Here is a 10,555-nt window from a genome sequence, read left to right on the forward strand (position 1 = left end):
ACTAGCCCAGGGGGGCTTAAAATAAGATGACCCTCGGGCTCCGGAAACCCAAGGGAAAAAGAGGCTAGGTGGAAAATGCTAAAACCAAGGTTGGGCATTGCTGGAAAAGCTTTATTCAAGGCGAACTATCAAGGGGTTTCCATTATAACCCAACCACGTAAGGAACGCAAAATCCGGGAACATAACACCGATATGACGGAAACTAGGGCGGCAAGAGTGGAACAAAAACACTAGGCAAAAGGCCGAGCCTTCCACCCTTAACCAAGTATATAGATGCATTAAGATAACATGGCAATATAATGATATCCCAACAAGTAAATAATGTTCCAACAAGGAACGGTCTCCAATCTTCACCTGCAACTAGCAATGCTATAGGAGGGGCTGAGCAAAGCGGTAACATAGCCAATCAACGGTTTGCTAGGACATGGTGGGTTAGAGGTTTGACATGGAAATTTGGGAGGCATGATAAGCAAATGGTAGGCATCGTAGCATAGGCATAGCAAAAGAGCGAGCATCTAGCAAAGCAAAGATAGAAGTGATTTCGAGGGTATGATCATCTTGCCTGCAAAGTTGTCAGAGTTGACTGGATCCTCGAAAGCAAACTCAATGGGCTCCTCGTTAGCGAACTCGTCTCCCGGCTCTACCCAAACAATACAAACAAGCAAAAGGAACACAATCAACCATGTGCACAACTCAAACAACATGATGCAAACATGGTATGCTATGCGGGATGCGATGTGGGATGCATATGCAAAATTTGACAAGAGATGAATGAACCTGGCCTCAACTTGGAAATCCAAGTGTGCCACTAGAAAGATGAGCTGAAATCGCTTGAAAACGATATAAAGAACGCCGGAATCGGAGTCACGGTTTGGAAATGGCAAGCAATTCAAATATGGCACCGGTCTGCGATATACAGCAAGTAGTCAACTAAATGCAACGAGATGAACATGCTACAGCAGTCAAACATGGCAACAAAATACATGGCAGGGATCCATTCATGATGCTTAACAAAAGAGGAACACTGAGCTATGGCCAATTCATCCATTAACAGGTTCAAACAAGCATGGCAAAAATGCATTTGGTAAACAGATTTCAGACTTTGTGAAATTAACACTTGTCTGGAATTTCAGATCAGATAGCACTCTTTGGAGCATGAAAACTATATGCTACAGAACCTGAACATGGCAAAGTAAAGCATGGCACGGAGCTACTCAAAGAGCCTAACAAAAGTCCCTTAGTGACCTTGAGCCAAAAGGGATCAGAAAATACATTTGCAAGCATGTGAACATGGCAAAAACATAATCAGTTCTCAGACTTTGTGAAAACTGGAGCATGCAAAAACAGATATCAAGTAGGCATGTTTATGAGCTCGATGCACTCACTACAGAGCATGTCATGACAATCTAAGAATACACCCATCAAGAATACACATTATACAAGCTATTCATGGCAAGAACAATAACATAGCATGCACGGATCAACTACAACATCATCGGCAAAATCGCTAACAAGTAGACAATCTGCCCAGATTCACGAAATGACAAAAGTAGAGCTCGATTGACTCAAGCTAGGGTGCTCCATAATTGCAAACAAAGGCATGGATGGATAGAGAACTACAAGATTAACAAAACATCCTTACTGATCATCCTCAAAAGAGGCACGGATCACTAGGAAACAACATGAACATATGGCATATCGAAATAAACGGATCAAGGACTTAGTGGAATTGCTAAGTCCCTGAAATCAGCATTAACAAATGCATCACTTTGCAAGCTTGTGCTAGTCACCACACACATCACAAAAATACATGGATGGCACCACTGGAAATATGGCAAAACATATAACAAAACATATGTAGAGCTCATGGGCATATCATGCACACAATAATCATGGCAAAAATGACAAATATCTAATTGGAGCAGCAGATCTGACAATTATCTCAAATAGCATTCTTCTAACAGCTTTTCAGGCATCAAAATGAACTCAAAAGAAAATGATGCAATGAGATGAAATGATGTGCTCTCTGAGACGAACAATTTAATATGCTATATGCCCAAAACGGAGCTACGGATGCAAAGTTACGATGCGATGAACATAGACAAATAGTTAGGGTTTCGGGGCAAAAGTCAACCGGGATATTTTCCCAGATCTAGATCGGCCGGGGGCGGTTTACGAGGTTCGCCGGGGGCGGTTTACGAGGTTCGCCGGGATGCACTGTTCACTGGAGAGAGCTGAGGCGGCCGGAGCTCGAGGACGAGGAGGAGGTCGGCGGGGCCGGGATCGGCGACGAGGGTGGCGGCGAGGTGCGGTGGCCGGGGCTGCGTTTGCCGGCGGGAGGCGCGGGGCCGGTCGTGCGACCTTGCGCCGGCCGGCATCGATGGCGGGTGGCGGCTCCGGTCGCCGGAACAGAGGAAGAGCGGGGCGGCTCGGCGGGCGCGCGGGAGGGCGAAGACTCTCGGGCGGCGGCGGCTCCGGGCCAGGAGGGCCCCGCCTGGGCCCCGGCGGGCCGGCGCGGCGATGTGGGGCTTCGCGGGCAGCGGCGAACCGAGCGACGACACGTGGCGTCGGTGGGAGGGCCGGACACGTCCGTCGGTGGCGATTGTGTTCTCCGGCGGCAGAGGATGGATCTAGGGTTTGGACGGGGGAAGGAGAAGGAGATTTTCGGCGGTGTCTTTATATAGGCATAGAGGGAGCTAGGAGAGTCCAAATGAGGTGCGGTTTTCGGCCACGCGATCGTGATCGAATGCTCTAGATGATGGAGAGGGTTTTGGTAGGTTTTGGGCCAACTTGGAGGGGTGTTGGTCTGCAACACACACGAGGCCTTTTCGGTCCCTTGGTTAACCATTGGAGCATCAAACGAAGTCCAAATGGTAGGAAACTTGACAGGCGGTCTACCGGTAGTAAACCAAGGCCGCTTGGCAAGTCTCGGTCCAATCCGGAAATGTTTAATCCGCACACCCGAAAGAAAGGTAGAAATGACCATCGGGGGAGAACGAAGCGCCGGAATGCAAAACGAACAACGGGGAAAATGCTCGAATGCATGAGATGAACATGTATGCAAATGCAATGCACATGATGACTTGATATGAGATGCATGACAACAACAACAACACACGAAGACAAAAACCCGAACCCGAGAAAATAAAAATAACTTAGCGCCGGAAACGGCAAGAGTTGGAATACATATTGGGTAAATCATATCCGGGGTGTTACAGCTGTCCGACCCGAATCACCTGCGCACAGAAGATAGTACAGACCGGAGATAATAATAATAGATTAAAAAAATCATTGCATAGTTCATAATTTATGCAAAAGTGAAAAAGAAATATGGCCCGTGCGCCGAACACCCGATGTGGTAGAGCTGTTTTGGTGGCTGTTGGCCGCGTAAGATAGCTTGTTGCATCAATCTGATCTTGACGGACGTGCAACAACTAGTAGTGCTAATTTTATCGGGGAAGCACATGAAAGAGAGACCATTAATGAAAAGTGTAGACGACCTCAAAACTTAATTAAATAATAGGGAAAAAAGAAAGATCAAATCTCCCTGTGACTGAGCTGAGCCGAACTATCGTCGGTCTCACATGTATGTTATGTACGGTACTGTGTCATTTCCACGGCTGAGCCGAACTATTGCCGCTCTCACATGCTTTTTATGGCGCAGTCGAAGTTGATTACCTGCACACATAAAATAGTGCAAGACAATAATAATAGTAGTAATAATAATACAATTAGAAAAAACTGGACGTGGAGCAATTGATCGCGAGCTCACAGGAGCTCGGAATCACGCCCGTCCAGAATAGCTGTGAGATTCGGTGCAATGAATGTAGGTGGGGCCATGTGAAACGGGGAAAATTTGGTATACGTTGCTATACAGACCTGACAGATGGGCCTGGATGAACGGAAGTTCGCACGACGTCGATGGTTCTAGCCTGAGCCGTGGCGCGGCTGGTTGTCGGCATCCTGATCCATGGATCAGGTCGAGGGCTTTCCGGTAGCGCCGGGAGCGCGTGCAGTAAATGCAGCAGGGGTGGCCACTGTGTGGTAGGGCGGTGAAGTTGGATTGCGCTCTCATCCCCTACGGCAAAACGGTGGGGAGATTGACTGCGCCCAGGGCGCTGCCGCCTACCAGCGAGCTCGCAGTTGCTCCGGCGGCCATGCAGTTCTTAATGCAGCCGATAAACAGGTCAGAATCTCCTCCATGCCCCTCTGTTTTGTGAATCTCGAATGTGGATTTCTTTTTCGCTCGTTGGAAATATTTGTGTGGATTAACTAGAACACTGCTAGAGCAGGTGACTGATAACAACAGCACAATGGAGCCCGTGCGGTTCCTAATCACCGCGCAGCCAGAGGTTGAGCTTCCAGCACCGGCGGCTTCAAGTGCGGACGCCCAGATCTGTCGTGCAGAGACGGGAACTGCAGAGATGGCCCAGACTTCCGAGCACTCCATAGAGCAATTGGACCCCAAAACACCTGGCTGGATACAAAGGTACTACAAGATAGCTTCTAAAATCTAGCAGAATTTGTTAGGTTCATTGCAGATGTCCTGTTAGTCTTGTAAGCAGTAACCGATGAATTCATGTGGCAACACAGGCATAAACATGATCCATGATTCATATATAAATCTTGTGAGCTATTTCATGTTGATTATGCCAAGAAGATTGTGACTAATATGAGAGGCAGTAATCGTTCATCCACATAATAACCGCAAATATAAAATCAAACAAACGGTTGTAACTGAAAGCACCAGCTGACTGTTATTTTGCTGTGGCTGACAGAGTGCGTGTAGGTGCTGCTGCTGTAGGCAGGGCTCCTTGCCTGGACAGGGTCACAGCGCTGGAGAAGACCATGAGGGGATTTGCGGATCATCCAGGAGACAGAGTCATTGTGCCAAAGATAGGTACAAGTTTCGACACTCTTGGTGAGGCATACGACTTTTCACAATTTGTACTCCTGGGAGAAAGGATTTGGCATTAGATATGGGAAGAGCAGACTAAATGTGAACAGGACAAAGCTGGAAATACTCGTTCCTGCCGATGTGAATGGCCAGCCCTCATGAGATTGCTGGGGTCAAAGGACAATGGATGCCCAATGCATATCTTTGTGAGGAAGTATATGAGTTTAATTTCTGATAGGGAGTCGAGGAAAATTATGAGGAGAAGCGGACAGCAATCGTAAGCACCAGGCATTCTATATAAGTTGTGCTAGTGATCCTGCTGTTATACGAATTATTTTAATTAATACTTACTGATGTTTGGTTTTGCAGGGGAGGCCCCTTATGCGAGCAAATATGGCAACCGAGAGACATGCTGGGCAGATATACACTAGAGTTATGTTTGAGCAATTCGGTCATATACTATAGGAGTGTGGTGCATATCAGGTGGAAGAGATCAAAAAGGGTAAAGAGTATATGGCAATACCTACAGATGCAGCACGAAGAGAGAAGTGGTGCAGAACTTCATACAAGGTGAGGGTGCTTGAAGGAGGGGAGGAATTTGACTGCAAGTGTGGTCAATTTGCACACATGGGGCTGTTGTGCAGCCATATCCTTAAGGTGATATAGATGGCATTAGTATATGTACACCTCTTAGTTTTCTGTAATATTGAAATTATGATTCAGATCTCACAAGGCAAAGTGTTATTTTGTTATGTTATGCTCAAGAAAACCCGTTTAGTTTCCGACATTTCAATATGTACATGCAAGCCATGGAGCTTGTGCGGATAGGCAACTCAAGTGTAGCAGCTTATGAACATTTGATTGCATTGTTCAAGCAATGTGCATCAGAGATGAAGCCATTCACAAAAGTCAGAGATGGTTTATGTCTGGAAGACAGGTTAGCAGGCAATATTAGGATTCCGAACAGGATACAATCAGAAGGCGATGTATATCAAGGAGTAGATGACATGTTAGCGTGGGCAACGCTGACAGCAATTCAGCAAATGAGTATGCGATTAGGCTTTCAAACTTATTAGCACCAGCTAAGCGTAAACAAGTGGGCAGACCGACAACCAGTAGGGAGAAAGCTCCATATGAAGGTTTAAGTAAAAGAACAGGGTTTTGTGTCATATGCAGGCAGCAAGGCCACAAGCGGACAACCTGTCCTGAACGCGGTGACATACCAAAACAGCCTCGTAAGCCGGCTAGATGCAAGAACTGTGGAGTTGAAGGACACCGCCGGAACAACTGTCACAAAGCAGCAGAACTACGGCTGAGATAATTGTCTTTCACCTGTAGGCATTTCTCGATAAATAATCAGCAATAACTTGTTTAATTCTGTCTGAGTGTTTTTGATGTCATTGAGCTAGGAGTAATCAGCTAGTTGGTTCTGTACTGTGTAACTGATATGTGTTCTTTCATCTAGTTTGTATGATCTGAATTTTCTGAATATGTTGTGGACGTGTTCAGACAGCTGTGAGACTTTCGTCTGGTTTTTCTAGAATAAATTGGCGGCTGCGTCTGAAGTCAGATTAATGTTTGTGTGAACCTTCTTCCGTTGAAACTGAAGTTGCCTGATGGATATGTCTGAATTTCCACTGGAAGACTAATTAAGGTGTCCTGGACATTATACTGTATTTCAAATTAATGCAAATTAGTGTGCAGGAGTGACCTGCGTTGCAGTTCATGTGGTTGCCATGGGTAAGCCAACCTATCCTTTCGCGTGTTTAATAATGGAGAGGAGTAAATGCATATGGCCATGCTGTGTTAGGTGTTGAAGCCTGCTGAGCGGGCTTCCGTTTGAAATTCGAACCACATGTGTGGGGCGACTGTGTACAAATGGGCGATGGGGGTCCAGGAGGTCAAGCCATTCACAATTGGAAAGGGCCTGATTAGAGCTTCAGGAGTTTCCCGTGCTTCATCTTCACTGACAGTATCACAGCAACTGAAGAGTGCTCGAAGGGGTGCAATCGTTCGATCGAGGTACGTTTGCTCTGCTTACTCTACCTTGAATCAATTGTCTTGGTGAGAATACTAAGAAGCAAAATGGGTGTCCATTGTAGGCACCCGCTGTTTCGGAAGTATCAGTTAACCATGGAGATGAGCGTGTTGTAGGGCAATAAGCCACGGCGAGCGTGGACGCGGTGCATGTGTGTGCGCGAGTGGACGCGTCGGACTCGACCCGTGGCAGGCTCGGGCGCGTGTGTGCGTGACCGAGGGTGTGTGCGTGCGTGCATGGGTTTGTTAGCGAGGCGTGCGGGTGTGTGACCGCGTCAGGCGCTGGACCCAGTCGTGCCCGGAGCGCGTGTGTGCGCGTAGGGGGCGCGAGCTGCGGAGCGCGGGACATGGGGGGTGCGAGAGTGGGAGCGCTGTGTGCGCGGCATGGCGTGTCTGAGCACGCGTGTATAAAGCCCACTCCTCGCCTCTGTACTTGCCGCACAGATCGAGTTCAAGCTCGAGGTCAAAAAACAGAAAACACCGTTCGTGCGGCAGGGTGTTTGAGCACCCAGAAATTCTTTGTGTCCTTCTTCTTCTTCTCCGGCCGTGTCTCCGGTGATCATCGTCGTGTGCTAGGGCCAGCTGCAGCAACACGTGTGCCTGTGATAAGTGAGAACTCGGCGATCTCCTCGCTGTCTCTACATGTTTTAATGGAAAACCATGATTTCATATGAACAATTTTGTTGACATGCATGGCTAAACGATTCTCTTTCATGCAGGTTAGGGACGTTGACTTGGGGACCAGAATCTATGACTAAACGGTCCGAGCCATCCACTCCCGTCTGATCCACGAGCAGGCTACCTGACGGAGTTATCTGAGTCGTGGGCCATATCCTGTTGCTGGAAATAATAACGATGACCATATACCTGCTGCTATACCGATGGCAACGCTGATCACGAGGTGAATATGGGGTACAGATTCCGGGATCCTATGAGCTCGGGCTCAATTGAGTACTTTCCGAAAAAACTCTTCTACTTAGTTAATTTAGGTGAAGTAAATAACTAAAGGAAAAAAAGAGAGGCCTAGGCGCCGAGGTGCGGTGATCAGGCTATGTAGTGCGAATTCGCCTGATAGGCCGAGCTGCGGATGCGGCGCCGGCCGGACTAGAGATGAAACTGTCTAGATTGGAACCGTCGAGACTGCCATATCGGTCGCCGGGCGGCTGACCAAAATATAAGTCGGTTGTCGGAAATTTGCATAGAAAAATTATACGGACCGGCAGAAATTTTTCTATGTAAAAACTAATGTATATATAGGTAATTAGAAAAATAGAGCCCGATGTTCCTGTTTTGGGTAGCACGACATATAACTTCGTGAGGTGAAAAACGTGCAGACTAACAGACTAGTAGCATAGCTACCAGGTGCACGTGGGTGCCACCTTGGTCTTTGATCCAACAAACTGTCTGGGGTGAGCCACCACGATGAGGGCAGAAAGGATCCATGCCATGTAACTTTGCCGGTCATTGGAGTTTGGAGCCGTAGATGCGTTCTGCCTGGGCTTACGTGCATGTACGTTGGCTGCCGCTGATTCCTCCATAATTAGATCGAATTGTCCTTGTCATCGTCTAACGCTGCACACAGACTCTTTCATCCAAATTACTCTCGATTCGATCTAGCACAAATTTGTGAACAAAAAAGAGTGCAAACTAGTAATAATAATTGAAAAAAGAAATTTATGCGAAGCGAATAATTTGATAAATATAGCCTGAACGCAGAGGTCGGTTTGATGGCACGACGGCGCGGCTGCGGATGTTGACGCATGTCAGAGTTCGGCGAGCGACAGTGACCAGGTGTTTGTGCTGGCATCGTGACGAAGTTCAAGTACACAAGGCACAATTTTTGCCGACATGTGGACAGGAATATAGGCTCCAAATTCTGAATAGTCAGCACACTTTGATAGAATAAACAACCAAATGTAAAGATGTACGGAGTATAAGGAGACTAGTAGTAATTCGTGCATGGAAAGCAAACTATACTACCACTGATTAGAGGCGTGCATAGCCTTTTTAGCTAAACAAATAAAGAAAAGGAAGGGTCAAATATCCCTATGACTTGCAGCTTGATCGGCCTGTGTCTGATCGGGACTCCTACGTGGAGCGCCCGTTGATGGACTGGGTTTCCTTTGTTGGATTTGCACAAACTGCTCCCTGCGTGCCAGCCTCCTTGGGGCCTCCATGGCGCACGTGAGTCGTAACCGCAGCAAAGCTCCGGTCTGGCATATTGCTAGGCGTAGAGTACAACTGGACGTAGCTAATTTTTTATCCCGATCCGCCTGTGACCTAAGTAGCACGGAGCGAGCGGCAATGATTTGGAAAAAGAAGACAATTCACATAGAATAGATCTAACTCAAAAGATATCACCTGATTGTTGAATTCGATTCCCATCAAACCGCGACGAACACCTAGCAGGCTCTCAATGAAAGCACCAATACCAGTTTTATATCCAGCGTATCTCGTAGTAGGGGTCCTAAGCTAGGCTTCTTGAAGCGATGGTAACAAGGACACATGTTTTACCCAGGTTCGGACCCTCTTGATGGAGGTAAAAACCTATGTCCTGCTTTGATTGTATTCATATGGAGAGATAGTACAGGGTACATGTATGTACCACGAGATTGTTCTAATTAATATAAGTTGATCTATTGACTAGCCTGGCCTCAGTTTATATAATGCACCGGAGGCCTAGGGTTTTAGGAGAGTCCTTGGCTTGAGCGCCAAGTCTTGTGGAAACTTCCTTGTATGCGGCATGGGCTGTCCGAAGTGGCCCATTAGTGAACCGCCATGGGGGTCCTCGGCCTGACCCACCTGGTCGGGAGACGACGTCGTGAGTACCCCCTAGTCTAGGACACCGTCAGCGGCCGCCTCGCCTACTCGAGCTTAACGGAGCCGTAGACGATGCCGACAGCGGAGACCCTGGCCACCTGCAGAGCAACATCCATTGCAAGGTCGGTCAGCCAGCCAGATCTGATCCGTGAGGCCACAGACGAATCGTGGATCGGAGGCGTGGGTTGCTTACGAGGGTGAGGGTGCTCTTGCCGGAGTAGGGTCCCGGGGTGAACGGCATGGCTGCGATGGCGGCTGGATCCGGATGACGAGGGTTCGACGCTACCATAGCAGAGTCGAGGACTTCAGGCTTCTCTTTTGTCTACGCCGGTTAGTCAAGGTGGAGCATGGGCGAGGGAGGCAGGAGTTGGAGGTCTTGCGTCATGGGCGTGGGCACGGGCACCGGCCAGTCGAGGTGGAGCACGGGCACGGGCATCAGAGGAGGTTGTGCGCGTGCGGGTGTGGAGGAGTTGACGGGGAGGGAGAGAAAGAAAGAAAGAAAGGAGGCAGGGGGAGATGGATGGAAGATGTTAGGGGAATCAGCTACTAGTTCATATTAATGTACAACTAATCAAATGGTTGGGTGTCAAAAGTTTTGATCCAACTCTCGTGAAAAAGACAAATTTCCGAAGATTCAGTAGGAAGCAGGTCAAATTTGAACTACTATCTTAGACATCTTTTATGATTGTGAGCCCCCACTAAATATTCTATATTAATTAGTTGACATTGGACAAGGAAGACAACATAATGAGTTATGTTTGCTTATATTGACATAGAAGTTATATTGTTATGGATCCTCCA

The 10,555-nt window shown here is 47.7% G+C and overlaps 2 protein-coding genes across 2 annotated transcripts; one reads left to right on the forward strand and one right to left on the reverse strand.

Moving 5' to 3' along the window:
- Nucleotides 1-4,157: 4,157 nt before the first annotated feature.
- LOC147985071 (uncharacterized) lies at nucleotides 4,158-5,328 on the forward strand. The gene is made up of 4 exons (XM_087541391.1): nucleotides 4,158-4,186; nucleotides 4,277-4,489; nucleotides 4,779-4,921; nucleotides 5,267-5,328. Exons 1-4 carry the CDS (start codon nucleotides 4,158-4,160, stop codon nucleotides 5,326-5,328), a joined length of 447 nt encoding a protein of 148 aa, XP_087397517.1.
- Nucleotides 5,329-9,798: 4,470 nt separating this feature from the next.
- Nucleotides 9,799-9,996, reverse strand: LOC147985072 (uncharacterized). Its single transcript, XM_087541392.1, has 2 exons — nucleotides 9,948-9,996; nucleotides 9,799-9,852 (listed from the first exon to the last, which is right to left on the reverse strand). Exons 1-2 carry the CDS (start codon nucleotides 9,993-9,995, stop codon nucleotides 9,799-9,801), a joined length of 102 nt encoding a protein of 33 aa, XP_087397518.1. The 5' UTR covers nucleotide 9,996.
- Nucleotides 9,997-10,555: the final 559 nt, after the last annotated feature.

This window comes from Triticum urartu, chromosome 2A, assembly GCF_056163025.1.
Source record: "Triticum urartu cultivar PI428250 chromosome 2A, HENAU_Tu73, whole genome shotgun sequence".
NCBI lineage: Eukaryota > Viridiplantae > Streptophyta > Magnoliopsida > Poales > Poaceae > Triticum > Triticum urartu.

Coding starts and splice junctions, on each gene's coding strand:
- LOC147985071 (XM_087541391.1), top strand. CDS start 4,158: ATGCAGTTCTTAATGCAGCCGATAAACAG. Junction 4,187..4,276: donor TTAATGCAGCCGATAAACAG/GTCAGAATCTCC, acceptor TGGATTAACTAG/AACACTGCTAGAGCAGGTGA. Junction 4,490..4,778: donor ACACCTGGCTGGATACAAAG/GTACTACAAGAT, acceptor TGTGGCTGACAG/AGTGCGTGTAGGTGCTGCTG.
- LOC147985072 (XM_087541392.1), bottom strand. CDS start 9,995: ATGCCGTTCACCCCGGGACCCTACTCCGGCAAGAGCACCCTCACCCTC. Junction 9,853..9,947: donor GCAAGAGCACCCTCACCCTC/GTAAGCAACCCA, acceptor GTTGCTCTGCAG/GTGGCCAGGGTCTCCGCTGT.